Source organism: Lissotriton helveticus, chromosome 6 (genome assembly GCF_964261635.1).
Source record: "Lissotriton helveticus chromosome 6, aLisHel1.1, whole genome shotgun sequence".
Lineage (NCBI taxonomy): Eukaryota > Metazoa > Chordata > Amphibia > Caudata > Salamandridae > Lissotriton > Lissotriton helveticus.
The window spans coordinates 1,890,447,995-1,890,468,695 of NC_136067.1; the positions used below are offsets into that span (position 1 = coordinate 1,890,447,995).

Below are 20,701 nucleotides of genomic sequence, written 5' to 3' on the forward strand. Positions count from 1 at the left end.
TGAAATTTGAATTTGCTGAGTTAGCCGAGAGTGCTGAGGCCTCCCTGAGGATAACAGTGGCGCACAGAACGGTGGACGTCCACACAGGTTACAATAATTGAGACTGGATTTAGGCTAAAAGGGACTTGAAAGTAGAACGTTGCTCCTACAGTGTGCTTTGGGTTGGTGTAAATCTGTTGAGTAGTTCTAGAAAAGTAAGCATTTCGAAAAGTTGGCTCTGGGTGAACACTTACATCATTGTCATTTAAAAGCGAATTTTACAAAATTGCGAATCCTATCAATCAGGTTTTAATTTTTGAACAAATATGTGACTTAAACTGTGGGGGAAAAATGACACAGCCACGTGGAGCACCATGACAGGTGCCTGACCCCAGAGGAGTGCTTTGGGGCTATCTAGAGGTTCGGAATTATGGGCTACCATTTGTTTTTGTTTGCTGGGATAAAATTGCGATTTTAAGGAAAATCGCAATCTTGCAGCTGCCATTGTATGAGCTGCACAAAAGATAACATAGTGCGCAAAATAGCAAACATTTTCAGCAAAGTTATGAATTTTCACTAAATAGAAAAAGTAGTAGGGATAATAAATTTCCCTTTAAAAGGGGGAGGCGATAATTCCACTGTAGGCAGCAAATAAATGACTAGCGGATGGGCTCCATGCATGGGCAGCCAGCAACAGGTTGGCTACCCAAACCCTGCAAACAAACGCACTACTGAAGGCAGGCCGTGTGACACAGGATTTGGCAGCCTGCAGTAAAAATGATGTAAGCAGTGGGGTTTGGCCACTGACAATGCGCTGGGCCTGGCCAATGGCAAGGTCTACCGGCTACTGTACATGACTGAAGTTCTGTGCTGTCGGGTTTGTCACTGACCGAGGATTGGGCCTAGGCCAGTGCTTTAAATGGGCCGGTATTGCCCTGTACAGAGTACCAGCACTTTTTTATTTTGAGAGGGAGAGTACCTGCACTTCTCAAGAGAAATGTAATACTTTTAATTGGAGAGTACCAGCACTTCTCGGAAACAAGCAGGCACTCTAGTACAGAGTACCTGCACTTCTATTTTTCCATTTCAAATACTGGCCTAGGCCTGAAAATCTCCGCTGCTCCTGGCCGAAGGCTTGTGTGCCGCTGGTGTTGGCAGCCTGCACCAGGTTGTTCAAAGGCTGACCATTGATGGCAGGTTAGGCACCTGATACTCTGAGGCCAAACCCTGCTGCAAGGTTTGGCAGCCTGTGTCAGGTTGGTTGCATGCCCTGGCAATAATGCACGCCCAGGGAGCTGGCAGTTCAGAAGTTGACAGCAAAGTGGATTATAAAAATAAAAACTATTCACTGAAAAAAGTACAAAAACGAATTCTGTTTCTAGCTCAAATGTGCAAAACCACTGAAACTCATTCCACTCACCATGCTGAATATTGCGCTTAGCCAACGGCACTGGGGGAAAAACAGACTAAAGACAAACGTGGTGGGTAGTGTGAGTTATGGCTTGCATTTTGTGTGTTGCTACCATAATGTGCAAATATGACTGGTTTTGCATGTTTGAGCCAGAACCATTACTCAGTTTTTGACTGTTTTTTCAGTGATCTATATGTAGGTCCTTCATATTTTAAAACGCTCTAAGACACCACATTTTCTACTCCCTACATCAGTGTACCTTCTCGAACAGTCAGTTACTATCACCTACATCAGTGTGTCTTATTAAACAATCATTGTTACCGTCATTTAAATAAGACAGGCGGACACACTTTTTTAATGTTAAATTTTAGGATTTCAAGCATATGGTACATCTTATTATAGTTTATCTCAATGCGTGTAGTATAGCTACTATTACTAGTTATTATTATGTATTTACATGTGTAACACCCTTTAACGGAGGGTTAGAGCACCAACCTTAAGAATTTCAGCAGTCCTGGCCCTTTTCCAGGATGATGGATTCCATCGGCACCTTAAGCCTGGGAAGTTTTCCAGACGTTTGATTGGCTGTCTGAGCTGTCCAATCACATTCTATATAATCATTTTAAGTGAGAAAACTCTATCTTAACAACTAGTTCGTTAGTAGTAAAGGTGCCTGGCACCCTAGCATATGTTTTCATAAGTAGAATCCTATACAATAATCCACAGGAAGCCCCCACTGCTTGACACTGTTTTTTCTTCCTAAAGCATCATATACCTTGTGGAGTAGTTGAGGCTTCTATTGTGAACAGCCAAACAGAGGGGCTGGCCAGGCAGACTGGCAGAAATATTCTTTACTAATTTCGACAAGAAAACTATAGTGTTCTAGCTGTGCTTCTTGACGTATGTATTTGCAGCACCCTAGGTGAAACCATGTCATGGTTATATTTTTCTATGCAAATGAGTGCGCTGCCATGTTGCAAGAGGTGGTGTTTCCTTCCTGAAGGGCCCTCACTGCTGCATGTGTGCGTGTCAGGTGTGCTTGGAGAGGGAATAGTGCCACACTGTCCCTCTGGCAGTCCACATGTGCAGGCAGTGCCAGAAGCAACACCCTGTGCTCCTTACTCCAGTCCTCCATCTCCACAATGCTGGTCTACCTCCAACTGTTTGCTTTGCCTTGAGCCCTTCCAATCCTTTGCTTGTTGGGCCAGTTCCTGTTTCCCAAGCCACCACTTCCTGCAGAATTCTTACTTGTAAAGGTCAGCTAAACTTTAGTCAAATCATGTATTTAATTCTGCTTATCCAGTGGCAGCTGTGAGCTTCCAGATTTTAAAGTTGTCATGTAACCAAAGGTCACTCTGACATTAATTGGATTGAGTTTGATGTCTGTCCAGCAAGAGCGCCGCAGTAGTCTTAAAAATGAGTTGAGTGGGGTGAATACCAATAGTTTTTATGACCTAAAACTGTGTTTTTTAGAATACCAAAGCCCTCGCGTGTAATCCTAAAGTATGATGTAGGTTTCTTCTGATCCTTCTTTAAGTTACTCTTGCAACAGTCTAAACCTAACTCTCTAGGGAGCCCACTGCATACTCACTACCATGGCACAGCAAAGGTGGTCTAGTCTTGTGCATTTGCCTACAGTCTGCTTGTCCTTTCTTGACATAAAATTACTTCTTGATTGCAGTTGCAGGAACCCACTGGGTGAGGTGTCTCTCAGTGGCCAGTGTTGTGTCCTTCCTTATCCCAGGCCTTTGGTGGAAGAGAGGGGGGTGCAGGTGCTGCTGTTCAAACCCATGGGTACTGCTACCTTGACGTGTACACTGTTTCTTCAGGCATCAGTGTGAACAGTTGCACAAGGAATGCTCCAGCAAATCCGAGAAGGAATTTCATGCCCAAACGGCATAGGTGAGATAGATGCAAGGATAATACATGTGAGACAGAGCACCCCAGCAAGTATGAAAGTGCCTGCCTTGAGATAAAGAGAGCTTGACTGCGGCACTCAGTGACACGGTCACCCCTTTTGGTCTCTCCAAGCAAGAAGTCCATCTTTAGCGTGGCGGACACAACGGCAAGTGGTGTGTGCGGCCTCTCATAACTGGAAGCATTCCAAATGGCCACCGTTTACGTTTTTACATAGTCCATGGACGAGACGTTTGGCACCCTGTTCCCCCAAAATAAAATATTCAGATGACACATACTCATGGATGTACATTTTTTCACATTGCAGTACTTGTAAAATTATGTACTGAAAACACAATATCATAATTTAAAGGTAAAATTGACATTTCACCAAAACTGAGCAGGAAACCACCTGATAATATTTGTTGGGGGGGAGGGGGGTTGTCAACTTTATAGTCGTCAATGGGCGTGTACCTCTGCCCCGAGTGCCTGAATGTATGTGAAACTGGTATTCTGGCTTTTATTTTGCCCCTGGCTTCACACTAAACTAGCTTGTGCCCAGAGGCCTGTCCCTGGTAATGTGCAGTCTAGAACCTTTTCTGTACTCTGAGGGGGGCACACAAAGTACGTTCTCAGAGAGGCCATTACATTACTGTCCGTGCCCTGGGTGTGTCACTTATAGTGGTAATGGCAGCTTATTGTGTACTTTTGATCTAACATTTGACCAGACCATTTTCTCTGTTAAGGAGAGGTTAGCCTTCTGCTTCTCGCTGATACGAGGAGCCCAGAACCATGTCTTGGCGTCCCAAATGTGTTTATGTGCAGTGATTGTGTAGCTCGTGTGGTTGTAGACCTCTGCATTGTATACGTTGGTGTGCTAGGGCTGTTGGGATCTTATACGCCCTTGTCTGGCATTGCACAAGAAGGCGTACGAGGACAGCTTCCCCAAGAGAGTCTGTAGCCTGTATTCCTGTAGCTGGTGGGTGCAGACCCAGGCGCTGGAGGGAGGGAGGATGGAGACAGGGAGGCCTGTGCAAGTTCAATGAAGACCTTGTTAGCACAGGGCTGCTGGTTAATTCTTCCTGATCACTGTTAATTGGTAGATGGTAGGGATGAGGCGGTTTGTTTGATTTGAGGAAGTCTCTCGGCAGGACGGCTCCTGTGTCTGTCCCCGATTCCTGCTTTAGGAAGGCTGATGACAGCCCCGTGCGGAGACCTCACACTTCATTGTGTCCTGTTTTGGATACTCCTGCCTGTAGTCGGTCTCATTGCCACCTGCTGTGAGAGCCATCTTGATGCACAAAGGCTGTGTGGAGAGCAGCCTGAGTGCGGATGACATTTGAAAGAAAACCAACTCAAATCAGTTCTGAAGCTTAGACGGTGGATTCAAATCTCATTTCTGGAAAATGTTTAGAAATGTGGGTCCAAACCATCCCAATTTATTGCAGTCCCAAGTTCTTTTTCAGCAAGGAAGGGAGTGTTCCACAGGCTGTTAAGGAGCTGCCATACTGGGGCTGGTGTCTGCCTGGCAGCCAGTCTGAGGTGAGGGGCCATCACCTGAAGTCTGTGCTTTCAGCTGGAAAAGCTAGGAGTCTGCTTGAAGTGCCTAGAAGTCTACCTGACTGTTTAGAGGAGGAGGAGTAAGTGTCCCTGACGCTGCAGGAGGAAGACCCGGGCGACTTACAGGCTAGAGGAGAGCTGAGAGAAAGGGGTATTGCCCATAGAGGGAAGCCTGTGTCACTAAGGCCTCCCTCCAACACCTCCACCGCCCTCTGTTCGCTTTGCCCAGTTTCCATGTGAACTGCAACAGACTGTACCATAACAAGTATCCTGTGTGGACTGTTTGGTTGTTGTGGTCTTAAGTATCTGATGCTGCCCATGCTGTGAGAGGAAGCCGTGCCTCCATTAATAGGGGAAGCCCTGAACTGCTCAGTCTGCTACTGCCAAAAAGGCACCTCCACAAGGGATTCTGCCTGGAGGTCCTCACTGCCCGAAGGAACACTGGCGGCAGCCAGCCTGGAGGGCCACCACCAAAGACTAGTGCTTCTACACCGATCTGCCTCCATGATAGTCCTCACTGCACTGCCCCCCCTTAGGTGGTGAACCGCTGTCGCGAGGGCAGGAGCCCAGAACATACCCGTTGCATGGCCTGAACTGCTGCAATAATCAGCAGGTAACACACAGGGCTTTCTCCTGCACCTTGGACAAGAGACTATCTGTGTGCAGGTATAAAGAAGTTTTGAACTGAGTTGCACATTTGCCCTCAGAGAATATTTGAGCCATCTGCTCCTGCACAAACCCTTGGTGTGTGGGGGATGTAGCTAAAAGCTCTCGGCTGTAGTGAGCGGAATACCAGGAAGAGGGGTCTGCGCCTCACTCTTTTACACAACCTAGTTTCAAACCTTTTTGTCATTTCCATGAACTGCCTTGTATATTGTTCTGCTGTCTGAATATTGGTTGGCTGTTTAGTTTTGTGCTCTTCTGCCGCCTCCTTGCTCACCCTTGCCAACATGGCAACCCACCACAGAAAGGGATGCACTTGGCGCAGTTTGCAGAGCCACAGCAGAACAGACACAGGACACAAGCGGCCATCCTCCTCTGCCATTATGGTTGGGCCCAGTGTCCTCTGTCTGCCCCCGGACGGGGTTTAGCAATATTAAAGACCAGGACTGCATTAAGAGGGCCTGTGCTCATGTGTGCAGTCTGTAAGTGCTCTTCTGGGGGACGATCCTGGCACCTGTCCAGTCCCAAAGGCACTGGCCCATCCCCAACCCCTGCCTGTGCCTTGGGCCATAGAGGTCAGCTTCAAAGAGTCCTGGACCAGACCCCCAGCTGTGCTCCTGCCCCTACACCTGCATGGTATTCATCATAATAATTATACACTACTGAGTTCAAAACCTGCAAAGGTAACCAAGCTACCCCTTAAAGCAACCAAACAATGCGGGCAGGAAGGGGGCAAAAGACACAATACTGTTCTGTTTCTAGGTAGAGGTTAAAACACACACCTTGCTAGCTGACTAAATAACAGACTGGGTGGGTGGTAAGCGCTTGTTTACAGTGGGGCTCTGAGGGGCAGAGAAGGATAAGAGCAAACGTGAGAGACTTATACACCCTACTTTACATTATGATGCTATTGGTACTTTAACACAAATACATCGAAATAAACCACAACACTCCAGATGAGACCTGCAGCATCAGACTCTATTCCAAAAGGAAATTTACACTTTGGGACGGGCCGTGCCAGAGATGGCCTCCATAGGTAGGAGCAGTACTTGAGTTGGCTACAGTACCCCAGAAGATACCTTCAGAGCCAGACACAATCCTCCTGATATAACCTTCAGATTAGGACACAGTGTGCCAGAGATGGCCTCCAAAGGTAGGAGCAGTAATGGAGTTGGCTACAGTACCCCAGAAGATACCTTCAGAGCCAGACACAATCCTCCTGATGTAACCTTCAGATTAGGACACAGTGTGCCAGAGATGGCCTCCAAAGGTAGGAGCAGTACTTGAGTTGGCTACAGTACCCCAGAAGATACCTTCAGAGCCAGACACAATCCTCCTGATGTAACCTTCAGATTAGGACACAGTGTGCCAGAGATGGCCTCCAAAGGTAGGAGCAGTACTTGAGTTGGCTACAGTACCCCAGAAGATACCTTCAGAGCCAGACACAATCCTCCTGATGTAACCTTCAGATTAGGACACAGTGTGCCAGAGATGGCCTCCATAGGTAGGAGCAGTACTTGAGTTGGCTACAGTACCCCAGAAGATACCTTCAGAGCCAGACACAATCCTCCTGATGTAACCTTCAGATTAGGACACAGTGTGCCAGAGATGGCCTCCAAAGGTAGGAGCAGTAATGGAGTTGGCTACAGTACCCCAGAAGATACCTTCAGAGCCAGACACAATCCTCCTGATGTAACCTTCAGATTAGGACACAGTGTGCCAGAGATGGCCTCCATAGGTAGGAGCAGTAATGGAGTTGGCTACAGTACCCCAGAAGATACCTTCAGAGCCAGACACAATCCTCCTGATGTAACCTTCAGATTAGGACACAGTGTGCCAGAGATGGCCTCCAAAGGTAGGAGCAGTAATGGAGTTGGCTACAGTACCCCAGAAGATACCTTCAGAGCCAGACACAATCCTCCTGATGTAACCTTCAGATTAGGACACAGTGTGCCAGAGATGGCCTCCATAGGTAGGAGCAGTACTTGAGTTGGCTACAGTACCCCAGAAGATACCTTCAGAGCCAGACACAATCCTCCTGATGTAACCTTCAGATTAGGACACAGCGTTCCAGGTGCGGCCTATAATATATAATCCATGCTGCTTCGGTGAGACATTGACATTTAGATCTAGTGTTCCAGTATTAGCCTAGGTGAGGTCTTGCTGGAGCTGTGGACGGTTGTAATGCAGTTTTCCAGTCTTTTATTTAACGGATCTGTTATTTCTTCCTCGGCACCAGAACTTTCCTATTACTTTCACGCTGCCTTGTCATTTCATTTATGCACCTCGAGGCCACCCCTTTGGTACCTCGAAAATATACTTCACAAGGGAAGCGTGCACGTGTGAGTTCGCTGTAACCACTGAACCGAGTGCTGTGAATGGAGGTTTCCGTTCCACGGCCTGTGTACGAATGACGTTTGCTCCGCTTGTGTGTATGCATGTATATGTGTTCAGGACCTGTGCAATGCGCGTGGGAAGCTAGGACTTCAGGCCCATTAATTACCTCAGTACTGTATGGCACTGAAGCCCGCCTGTGACGTGTTTTTGCTGCTCAGTGAGTACGTTAACGTCGGGTTTAAGAGGCAAAAAATCAAGGCGCTGTAGTCAGTAGAACAACCCGCCACGAGCGTCGGTCTTAATGTTATCTATATAATTAAAGCAGAATAAATCTTACTGTCCACGGGGTGTAAGCCGGTAAATGTTTTACCATCGCTGCCACAATAAATCACCCCCACCTTTAGGCTTTGAAGTGCTGAATGTTTTAGCAGCCGCAGACATGGAATGTCCCTGCGCGCCCACCGTCGAGCGGGCTGGTGTGACTAATATATGTGCATTCGAGCCGTAATGCTGAAATTACAGCCCCGCGAGAGTATTTTCCTTGTAACCGCTCCTTGAGAGTTAAGTGGCACAGCAGGTAAGTACTGTTTTGCAGTAAAGATTCGCGCACTGAAGGCCGGCGAGGGCCGGGCTCACATGGAGGGCGCCTGGGAAGAGCCGGCGGGCTTCGATGAGCTTCACCAGGGGCAGAACGAACGGATTTTGGGAGCCGTTTTCAGGGGGATAGCGTTGCCCATTAGGCGGAATAATGAGGCCCTCCTTCTAACAGCTGCGCGGTGTTGGTTACAGCGTCGGCATTCCTTTGGTAGGCCCGCATTTGTGTGCATGCTTTTTGAAGCACAACATTTAATGATAGCAGGTGTGACCTTTCACCCCGCCCAACTAGAGAACCTTATTGTCAGAAAGCCCTTCTCCAAATATGTAAGCAGGGCACCGCAATTATTTGCTGTTATGTCTCGGAGCGGAGCGCAGCTTATGCGGGGTGGGTGGGGGCGGGGGTCGCACACCTATGATTGTGGTGCCTTTGCCACGGTGGGGATCAGGGTGTATCTTTATAGATTGACAGCCGTGAATAACCGCGCTATTAGGCTTCAAGGAACGGGACAGGGAAAGTGGAGTGATTTCTGGCGTCACCAGAGCTTAAAGACGGCACAACAGCACTGCGTTAAATGTGAGCACTATTGCGAATACATCTTTTGTAACAGATGAAGGTCTGCAAGTGCAGGACTGGATCCCAGATTACCAGCGAGGGGTTAGGCCCCGGTTTGCACTGGTGTTAGTTTGGGTCCTTGTGCCACATTACTGTACAAGAGTCAACAAAGCCTATTGTCGCGTAGAGTTGTTGACTTTGTGTTTGTTTCCACCCCAGAATATACATTTAAAAGAATAATAAACTTGCAACATGGCCGCCAGTGTAAACAAGCATGCACACACAGGCAAACATTTAGGAATGTTTTTTTCTTTGAGTTAATGATAAAAAGACATTCCAAGATGGTTGCCCGTTTATGCGCAACAAAATGTTTTTTTCTTGAAAGCTTTCCAAGATGGCCACTCATGCATGTGCATGCTTACTGAAGCATTGGTTACCATTTTGGATTTATTTTTTTTACTTAAATCTACCATTGTAAGACGGTCACCGTTAATTTCGGAATTGTAAATTAAAAAAAATAAAGTTTGCATGTCACACAAACTGAAAAAATTCAGGTAGTGTGCGGCTGCCAGACCCTTGCAAAATTAATTAGCAAAAATGTCTTACTTTTTTTTAATACAAATATAAAACAGGAGTGTGTGGTGAGGAGAACAGTGGATGAGCGGGGCAAATGAGCAACCTGGTGGCATTGTCGTGGCTGCCGGGCCGTGATATAAACATTGTTAACGAAATGATAAAAAAAAAAAAAAATGATGTGGGATGGGTTAACAATGGGCGGGTGGGAGGTCATGGTCAACAGGAAAAGAGCTAAAAAAAAAGCTAAGTCCTCCATGGAGAATTAGAAGAAAAATGAAAAAAAAATGTTTTCCCATTGCAGCAGAAAGGTTCAACACATCTAATCAAAAGGATGTTTAAGCAGATAAACCCCAGGGTCGGGATAAAAACAAAAAATAGGGTGACGTGGTACCTGGCTTTTGTGACTGAACCTTTCCTTAGATGTGAGTGGTCCCTGACACTAAAATGCCTTCTCACAGGGTCACAAATGATTGAAAAGAGGACAAAGTGTACTACAAGAGTCGCAAGAAAGGGTATTTTAATGCTGCAAAACAGTAGAGACAAGAGGCTGTGACGAGGACTGGAGACTGTAGCAGAGGTAGGAGGCTGAAATAGGTGTGGGTAGCTGTGATAGAATCCCAAGTACTGGTTACCCCAGCCCCTTGTGTGAATATTAATCAGTCTTCACCCTATTTTATTTTGTGTTGTGGAGACTGTTATAGGAAAGGGAACTAGTACATGAATGTCCCATGTTGATGATCAAGGGTCTGTGCCCGGAAAGACTTGCAGACTAAACTTGGACTGTGCAAATTACTCCCATTTAGATGTATTGCTTGTAGCTGCATCATTTTGATATTTTGTAATTTTGTCCTGGGTCCATCCTTCAAGTCCAGTGCTAGACGCTGCAGTTGTTTAGGCTGTAGGAACCCAGTAGGTTTAAAATGGGTTCCTACATGGTCTATGGAATTTGCAATTTTGCCGCTTCAGAGGTTCTCCATTTACAGCGCAGTGCTCATAACCCAACATCAACTCACTGAATAATCCATTTATCCAGTATTTGGGTGTCTTTCATAGATTCACATGCCTGAATCATTCCCCGTCGTCGAGACGGGAGCCTCCGGTATATATAAAAGTAATGTCCTAAGACATACATAGAAAAGAATAGGCCTAAGGGTCTCACCTTAGTGTCCTATCCACGTCCTTATGTAAAAAGGACCAAAACAGGGTAGGCCCAAGGGTCCCACCTTGGTGGCCTATCTGTGTCCTTTTGTACAAAGGACCAAAGTAAAGAGAACCAACCAATCCGCTACCACCTCCTTCTAGAACCTTCCTGTCAGGAGCCCAAGTCTCTCAGATTTTCTACCGCACGTTGTGCTAGGGAGTCTCCACCTGAGTTCTCCTCAGGAAACTTCTTTTTCTTCAAAACAGTGACTTTATTCAACTTGGATATTCATGTCTGACAGCCAGAAGAAAGGTCTTTTTAGGGCCTGTTCCTCCTGCAGCAAGAAAAGACTTCATGTTGAGGATAAACATGAAACTTGTTTATACTGTCTCTACCCTCACCACCAGGCCAAGGACTGCAAAATATGTAGGACCTTCTCGAATAAGACCCTCAAGGACCAAGAAGGACGCCTACTACTCTGGCTCAACAGACTCAAGGACAAAACAGATGACTTGGTGTCGGAAGGTGAGAGTGTCTCTGGTATTTCACATTTTTCCTTGAAGAGGCCAAGGGTTTCTTCCCCTAGCCCCTCAGACACCCCTCCTATGAAGACTTCCAAAAAGTCCTCAGAGGGCAAGACCTCAGTGTCTGGCAAGGAACTTCCTGTCAGCAGGAAGCAGCAGCTGATCCCGACGACGACGACATCGTCGATGGTTTATTCAGCGCAAAAAACCGTCTCGACGACGACAGTGTCGTCGACGACGGCATCGTCGGCTACCTATTCGACGACGAGGACGACACCTTCATCGTCGGCGAGTAGACCTACGCCGTCGACCATCCCAGTCACTCCGTCGACGACGAAGATCTTACCGTCGTCGAAGCCAGCGACGACGACGCCGTCGACGAAAACCACACCGTCGACGAAGCCTACCTCGTCGACGAGGAGCATTCCGTCGACGACAGGCAAACCGTCGACGACGGGTAAACCGTCGACGGTGGAGAAATTGCCGTCGACGAAGACACTGTCGACAGTGACACCGCCGACGACTGGTAAATTACCGTCGACGAAGGCGCATGACACGGAGCCGTCGACTCCAGCGTCGACGACCACAGGGCCCTGAAAAGAGTCTGCACTCTTATCACATGCCATGGATGCTTTTCCACCTCAAGTAAGCCATGTCACGGTCAAAATCACAAAAAGACCGATTACGCCAGTCCTCACGTCGCCCAGTAAGGTGCAACAGCTACCTCCAGCCTGTATTCTGCAAGGCCAGGAGTCGGATGAGGACTCATATGTACAAGCAACTAGCCCATCAGACTTGGTACTTAAGTGCCAAACCACAGATGAGGAGCCGGAAGAGGATGACCGCGTAGAACAATTGGTCGACACCCAGCCACAGGTTACTCCAATGGTGTGTCTCCCTGCATCCATCGTCTCGGATCTCCAGTTCCTAATAAGGGATTATAAAGAGAGGTTTCCAGAGAAACCCACTGCACCTGCACCTCCAGCTGCACAGGTGCCCGCTCCTTTGCCTCGCCATAAACCATCTCCACTGGTGCTTGAGAAGGTACAGGTGCCAATGCAAGACGTTCTCTCTTCTGAAGAAGAAGAAGAGAGAGAACAGGAAGAGGGTGAAGTCCTGGACGACGAGTCGGAGCCGGATGCAGACCAGGACTATGTGGCACATTCTCCGGCCTCTCCAGAACCACAGTCTTCGGAATCACCACCCGGACATCGGTGGATTCCACAATCTCATAGAGAGGGCTGCCAAGAGGCACCCTACCTTTCTAATCTGCCAGAAGATCTCAAAGGGGAGGCTCATTCGCTCCTCTTAGAAGGCCAAACGTCTGCCTCCGAACTCATAGACTGCGCGATTGACGCTGCCATGACTGGTTTTCGGCAACTGGCAGGTGCTGCAGTACTGAGACGACAGGGTTGGCTCAAGGCCACCTCCTTCCGCCAGGAAGTACAAACTAGAATCCTGGATATGCCTTATGATGGCCAGCACCTCTTTGGTGAACAAATTGACGCGGCCCTCACCCCTATTAAAAAGGACACGGACACTGCCAAGGCTCTTGGTACCCTGCAATTTCGGAACCAGTCCTTTCGTGGCAACAGAGGAAGAGGACAACCACAATTCCAACAGCGGCAAAACCAACAGGGGCGCCAGACTTCCTACGGCAAGTCGAACTACAGAAGTAAAAACCAAAAACGCCCTGCAGGCAACCGCCAATGACTCGTCTCAATGGCTAGCCCACCCACCATTGCATTCTTTACAAATTGGAGGAAAACTTTCATACTTTCTGAAAAATTGGCAAACCATAACAACGGATCGGTGGGTACTACAAATCATTCAATTTGGACATGTCCTAGAATTTGTCTCAATTCCCCCACCGACACCACCCTGCAAACGATCCCACAGGCACCGACGGTTGCTTCTTCAGAAAATAGCTTCCATGTTACAAAAGGGAGAGATAGAGAGAGTTCCACAGGTTCACAAGGGGAAAGGTTTCTACTCTCACTTCTTCCTAATCCACAAAAAAGGAAAAAAGTGGCGGCCAATCCTGGACCTCAGGGCACTCAACGTGTTCCTAAAGAAACAATCGTTCCGCATGGTAACTTTACAGGAAATCCTGGGTCTCCTGGAGGAAGGAGACTACATGACGTCCTTAGACCTTCAGGACGCCTACTACCACATTCCTCTCCTCAAAGGGCACAGGAAGTTCCTCAGGTTTGCGGTGGCAGGACAACACTACCAATTTCGTGTCCTTCCATTCGGCCTCAAATCTGCCCCGCGGATATTTACCAAATGCCTATCCCCGGTGGCAGCCTTCCTTCGTCAACAGGGCCACCAGGTGTTCCCATACCTGGACGACTGGTTGGTAAAAGCGCCATCCGCGACCGCCGCAGCCTCATCCTCCAGCGCCTGTCTGGATATTTTCCGCCGACTAGGCTTGACCCTCAACCGCGAAAAGTCGACACTGGAACCCACCAAAGTCGGTGGAGCGACTCTGGACACGGTACGCGTCAGAGCTTTCCCCTCTCAGGAGAGAAAGGTCAAACTCATCTCCCATGCCAAATCAGTGGCTTCGCGGAAGACTCTGCCGGTCCGCACCTTCAAGTCCCTCCTCGGCATGATGTCTTCATGCATACTGCTAATTCCCCACTGCCGCCTCAAAATGCGCCCTCTCCAAGAGCAACTCACAAGGCAATGGATGCAGGCTACGGGATCTTTCGAGGACCGCATACGCGTCACTCGACCCATGATCATCCACTTACAATGGTGGAGTTCAATCAAACACCTGTCAAGGGAACTGCCGTTCCTCCTCCCTGCAGAACCACACGTCATAACAACGGATGCATCCCTGGAAGGGTGGGGAGCGGTGCTCCAAGAACTTCAAATCAACGGCAAGTGGACGACACAGGAGACCAAGCTCCATATCAATCTACTGGAGTTGAGAGCGGTCTTCCTGGCACTCCAGGCGTTCCTACCGCGCATTCGCAACTCCCCAGTGCTTGTCAGGACGGACAACACAACGACGATGCACTACCTGAACAAACAGGGGGGGACGCGTTCGATCTCACTATCGTGAGAATCGCAAAGGGTCTGGAACTGGCTTCTGGAACATGGAATAACATTACAAGCGGAGTACGTCCCGGGCAAGGACAATGTCTTGGCGGACGCCCTGAGCAGAGAGAGGTCTCCTTCCCACGAATGGGAGCTGGACACGGAGGTGCTGGAGCAGATCTTCGAGGAGTGGGGCACCCCACGAATCGATCTATTTGCCACCAGAGAACGCCAAATGCCCAAGCTTCGCAAGCAGGCATCACCACTCAGGAACCCTCGGGAATGCATTTTCCATTGCATGGCGCAACGTATTTGCGTACGCCTTTCCGCCATTCCCACTGATACCCAGGGTTCTCAGGAAGATGAAGTCAGAGCCCTGCACTCTGATCCTAATTGCTCCATCCTGGCCGAGGCAGCACTGGTTCACGGACCTTCGCCTCTCCGCCCGGCCCCCTCTTCGCCTACAGCAATTTCCAGCCCTGCTCACGATGTCCCAGGGGCAGGTCCTCCACCCGAATCTGAGCTCTCTGAAGTTGTCAGCCTGGCTCCTGAATACCGCGAATTCAGCCACCTGAACATCCCGCAAGAGTGCAGAGACGTCCTTGCGAAAGCTAGAGCGGACAGCACTACTAAAACCTACTCACTAAAATGGAAGCGATTCTGTTCCTGGTGTGTGGATAATGGCTTGCACCCCTTCCACACCACTCCACAGCAGCTGCTGCCATACCTATTGCACCTTGCGCAATCAGGCCTCGCACATGCATCCATCAAAGTGCACCTAGCGGCGATTTCCAGGTTCACAAGGACTGCTACGGGCCCGTCCCTGTGGGCGGACAGGCTTATAAAACAATTCCTAAAAGGCCTATACAGGTCCTTTCCACGACCAAGACCAATTCCTCCATCGTGGCACCTCAATGTGGTACTTCATCAGTTAATGAAGCATCCCTTCGAACCCATCCATAAAGCGGAGATAAAATTCCTCTCCTGTAAAACGACCCTCCTCCTGGCGCTCACCTCTGCCAGAAGGGTCAGTGAGTTGCAGGCTCTCTCCATCCAAGATCCCTTTATGCAATTCAGAGAAGACAGGGTCATTCTGCGGACTAACCCTCGGTTCATTCCAAAAGTCCTCTCCACCTTAACGAACCAGTGGTGCTTAGATCATTCTTCCCAAATCCTACCACTGCAGCCGAGAGGACACTGCATTCACTAGACCTGAAGAGATGTCTTAAATTTTATATCGACAAGACAAGACACTTCCGGAAGTCTTCTCAACTCTTTATTGCCTTCAGTAGACCACGAAAAGGCTTGCCCCTGACGAAACAGAGTATTTCGAGGTGGATTTCTTCTGCGATCACCTTTTGTCACGACAAGGCCGGACGGCCTTTGGACTCACGAGTCAAAGCTCATTCGACTAGAGCCATGTCCACGTCTGCGGCACTGTTTGCTGGAGTGCCGGTATTGGACATCTGCAGGGCGGCGACCTGGAAGTCCCCGCACACCTTCACCAGGCTCTACTGCCTGGATACTGAGCTGATGAAGGATGCAGCAGTGGGCCGAGCAGTGCTTCGCCATCTATTCCAGTGAGGTGAGCCTTCCTACATCCCTCCATCCTTTACTGGTATGCACATTCTTTTACTACTATTTACATGACAATGCATTTTGGTGGGTTGCAGTCGCATGATATGTATTATCTCAGACTCATATATGATGTTCCATCAGAAATGTGCATAATATATTGCTTGCTACTCTGATTCAGGCATGTGAATCTATGAAAGACACCCAAATACTGGATAAGAAATGCGTTACTTACCTGTAACTGCAGTTATCCAGTTTTGGTGTCTTTCATAGATTCACATGCACCCTCCCGCCTCCCCTGGAAGGACTCACCTATCTCTCTAACAAGTTTACGCCTAACTAGCTTGGTGCGTACGAAAATCTGAGAGACTTGGGCTCCTGACAGGAAGGTTCTAGAAGGAGGTGGTAGCTGATTGGTTGGTTCTCTTTACTTTGGTCCTTTGTACAAAAGGACACAGATAGGCCACCAAGGTGGGACCCTTGGGCCTACCCTGTTTTGGTCCTTTTTACATAAGGACGTGGATAGGACACTAAGGTGAGACCCTTAGGCCTATTCTTTTCTATGTATGTCTTAGGACATTACTTTTATATATACCGGAGGCTCCCGTCTCGACGACGGGGAATGATTCAGGCATGTGAATCTATGAAAGACACCAATACTGGATAACTGCAGTTACAGGTAAGTAACACATTTCTTACTTTGACTTAAGCATGCAAAGCCGAGGGTTACCCTGTACTTCACTTTCTCTACTGTCCTACCCTCTGAAGGCTAGACCGCACCTATTCCAAGGTTAAAATCGCTATAAATAATAATTTATACCTCCTCCCCCGCAGTTCAGGCTCTTTGAGATGCACAACTAGTAAGTTGATTGAACCACCTGTTGATTGTAGCTGTGTGTTAAACTCATTAATACTAAATATTTAGACCAGTGCCCGTGGATTCAACCTGACGAAGTATATTTTCATTATTAGCCGGTATCCGAAGAAGACTCTGTTCAAGCATAGTAGGCAGAAGATTTCGAGAGGTTCCTTGGATGTTCGAAGCCCTCATCTTTTCATTCACTATGAGAGAGCGAGAAAAGAGGAATCCTAGTTGCGTTCTCCCAAATATAATCACAAACACAAAGCCTAGCTGCCTTTTTTGTGTTTGTGAAGCCCCCACCTGTCATTGCCTGATGTCCCTCCATAATGAAGCCTACCGCTCTGCAGGTCTTCGGAAAAAGACCAAAATCAACCTATTCCAGAAATGTTGGCCACTGCAAGCGTTTACTTTTATGTCCCAAACGAAGCATTCTGTGTTTGTGATTTTTATTCGGTACATAAATGTAAATAGCACCAGTGGGCCTAAGCAACACGTGGAAATTTAATAAACAGGGTCATCTCAATAATGTCATGTACAAGCACTTTGCTACTACTGCTGCTTCTGATTTGATGCATTGAATGTTAGCAACTCACAGTTTAAAGATCTAAATTAGCAAGAATGCAAGTGGCGGTGACAAATACATATCTTTCATTATAGTATTTATACCTTTGCTAACTTTGACTTTTGTTTTGTTTTTTAGGCCAGTAAAACCATTCAAGCTGCCAAAAAGGTAAGTGTGCCAGTTTCCTCAAAGGGTTTAACAAATGTCATAAAGTGGAATCCTATTGAAATCCCATCACCGGGATATCACCTTAGGCTGAGATAAGTGCAGTAAGACTGCAATCTAAAAATATAGCTTAATGATTAATACAGTCTACGAAGCACTCCTGCTTTTCCCGAGACACAACTTCAGTAGAGTCTAAACTGGGCTCCAGATACGATTTTGATGTGAGAGTAATTTATTCCACAATTATGAACTTTGTTAGTAAAACTTAAATTTTTATGATTAAAAAAGCACTTCTCATTCCAGTCGTAAGTTTCTAAAGCCACGTTAAATGTTTAAAATATAAAGTCAAAGTAGTTTTGGTGTAACCTTTACTTAATAGCTACCAACTGCATAGGTGTATTTCAAAGACCCTCTCCAGCTCATGTTGCCACAATAAATTGCTGCTTTGAAATCTGGAGCAGCGTCTGCCATTGAACTGGGGAGCATTGTGAGCGAAAGCAAAGCAGAATTCCATATATTTCTTACTCCCTAGTTGTATTTTTTGTTTTAGAATTTTGGCAGTGTTGGCCTGATTAAAAATAAAACATGATGTCTACTACACAGTGGATCAGCAGTCGTGACTGTACTTCAAACAGCTGTTACTTCCACAGCGGAATGACTACTCTGTTAGATTATTTGTTTTACTCATCATATACTTTACAGAATCTGTTTATAAGATCAACAAAATAACTTTAATGGATACAAACACATAGGTACGTTTCTATGCATTTGTATACCCAACTCGACATCTAAGTACCTTGGGTGATGTGTGTGTACATATCTCTAGATATGTACTCACTAAAAAAAAAAACAAAGGTTAAAGTAACGTTGTAGTTTTTTTTTTTTTTTTGAAGAGTTTTATATAGCGCAAACTAGACCCGAACCGAATCCGGTATCAGAGCGCTTTACATAGCACCAGTTACGTTACGGACAGACACACATTCATTTTAGGCACGGGGAGATTAAGTGATTTGCCCAGAGTCAAAGGAGGTTTTGGCGTCGTTACCGAGACTCGATCCCAGATTCCGAGGTCGAGCGCCCCAGCCGTTAGGCCAACTCCTCTCCCAGTTAAGTGAATTTGTCAACAACCACATTAAAGTTTCGAACTAAACAAGCACCCCATCATGCACTGCTTATGACCTCACATATAACATAATTTATGACATCACTGAAGACATCTCAAATTACATTATTGATGACAACCAGTCGCATTACTCGCTCTCGTGGGAGTCTGACTCCTGCAGGAGGGAGAGGGCAAATGGGAAATAAAGGTCCCTGGGTCAGTCAGAATGCTCTATTTTTAAATTTCCTCGTGAGACTCTTGCGGACCCAACCATACAAATATACAATTAATTTCAACCTTAATTTCTCAGAAACTACTGAACTGATTTACACCAAATCACAAAAAACACAGGCCGCGGCCCAAGATCTAGCTTCCTGACATATTTGGTGTAGTACTGTATAGCAGTGTTTGCTGTAGCCTTGTGTAAAGAAATTGATGGGAAATTCATGTGGATTATTTTTTTTTGGGACCCCTCTTTTTTTCTCGGTCTACGTTTGACCGGTCAGCTCAAATCTTTCCAGGAAGGAGCTGAGGTGGATGAACTTCTTTTTTGGAAAGTTTTGTGAAGATTTGTCAAACGGGCCCAAAGTTATTAGCAAACCAGGGAACGCAATAGGAAAAGCAGGCCTCACTATAACTTCCAGTGGTGACTGCCACTAGGTTATTGTAGGACGCTAGCTCTCTATATAGTGCACTAAAATGAAGTTCACTTTGTAGGGAGTCCAGTGAGACCCAGATTGGTATACAGAGGAAAAAGTAGATAATACTAGCGCTCTATTTGTGGTAGTGTGGGCGAGCAGTTAGGCTTATCAGAGGGTAGTGCTAAGCATTTGTTGTACTCACAGAGGCATTAAATAAGACACACACTCAAGAATAAATATGAGACCAATTTGCAAAAAGTAAGATCGATTTTTATATAATTTTGAGAGCAAGAACTTAAATCTTCAACAAGTACTTTTTAAGATAGCAATTTTTAAAGTTCGCAAAATGTTTTACTTGTGTGCGCAATTACGCACCATGGAAATCAATGGGAGAAAACAGAAAAATGCATAGAAAATCACACAGTTAACTCTCAAGGTTCACCATTGGAATTTAAGTAAGCAGCAAGGCCAGGACCAATGTTTCACCAGCGGATTCTCAGGAGCCTCCCGTATTCGGCCGGGAGTAGGGTGCTACGGTCGTTAGTAGCTGATGCGCTATGAAGAAGGGGGCCACTTGAAAATAAACTGCATAGAAGTCACACTCGAGACAGCAGGTCACAAGGGCCACAGGAGCACAGCTGGACCGTCATTACCGGGGCTGGTCGGGCCTGGTGCAGAGCACATGGGTCAGCGGGCGTTGTGCATCAGGATGTCCTCTCGATCAGGAGCAGGCAACTTGGAGAGGCGATTCCGGGACAGGTGGGCCACTCACGAAGCGGGTCTCCACTCAATGAATGCTTGTTTCCCTGGCAGTTGGAGTCCGAAGGGGGTACGGCATGGCTCCAGTAGGTGTTGGTGTCTCTAAACAGACAGATCTGACCCTATGGAGCTGACGTACCTCTTTTGGTTTGGGTGCTGTTTCGTAGTCGCAGGGGAGCAGACTTTGCGGGTTCAGTGCCTGCGGCCTGCAGGGGAGTGATACCTTAATTCCAAGGGAGTGCTTTGGCGATTTGTAAAAGGCTGGAGGAGCTCCGGGGCTGTTGGAGGCCTCACAGTTGCATGACAAGACATCACACCACGATTGTTGAGTCCTTAAGGCAGCAGGTAGCGTTTGGCGCCAATTTCTCTGCAGCAGAGCTTCTGATTTTGGCCAGCAGCTCTCCTGTGTTTGTATCTTCTTTGTGTCCATCAACCATGAGTTGTAAGGTCCAGGGGTGCCACCTAAATACTAAATTTAGGGGTGTTAAAGGGGGAGACTGGTAGTAGCCGATGGACTACCTACCTACAGAGTGTCAACACCCTCTAAGTGACCACTTTCTGTGGGAAGGGACACTACCCTAGCCCTGATAGGCTAATTCCTCCCATCTCAAAATGGTGGAATTGGAAGAGTCGTGTCTACATCACCTGCCCCACCTTAAGGGTGGTGCAGGCTGAACGTCTCTCCTAATTTAACACATTATCCTACCTGTTCTCCTGCTAGATGTGGAGCAAGAAAGGAGAGTTGGCATATTC

The 20,701-nt window shown here is 47.2% G+C and overlaps 1 protein-coding gene across 4 annotated transcripts in view; it reads left to right on the forward strand.

Annotated features, from left to right (window-relative positions):
- The window catches only part of DISP1 (dispatched RND transporter family member 1), a 659,288-nt gene that overhangs the window by 555,603 nt on the left and 82,984 nt on the right, over window positions 1-20,701 (forward strand). For all 4 annotated transcript variants that reach the window (XM_078649828.1, XM_078649829.1, XM_078649831.1 and 1 more), the window contains one exon: window positions 17,420-17,449. In XM_078649828.1, the coding sequence (XP_078505954.1) occupies window positions 17,420-17,449 (30 nt within the window). The remainder of the gene's footprint in view (window positions 1-17,419; window positions 17,450-20,701) is intronic.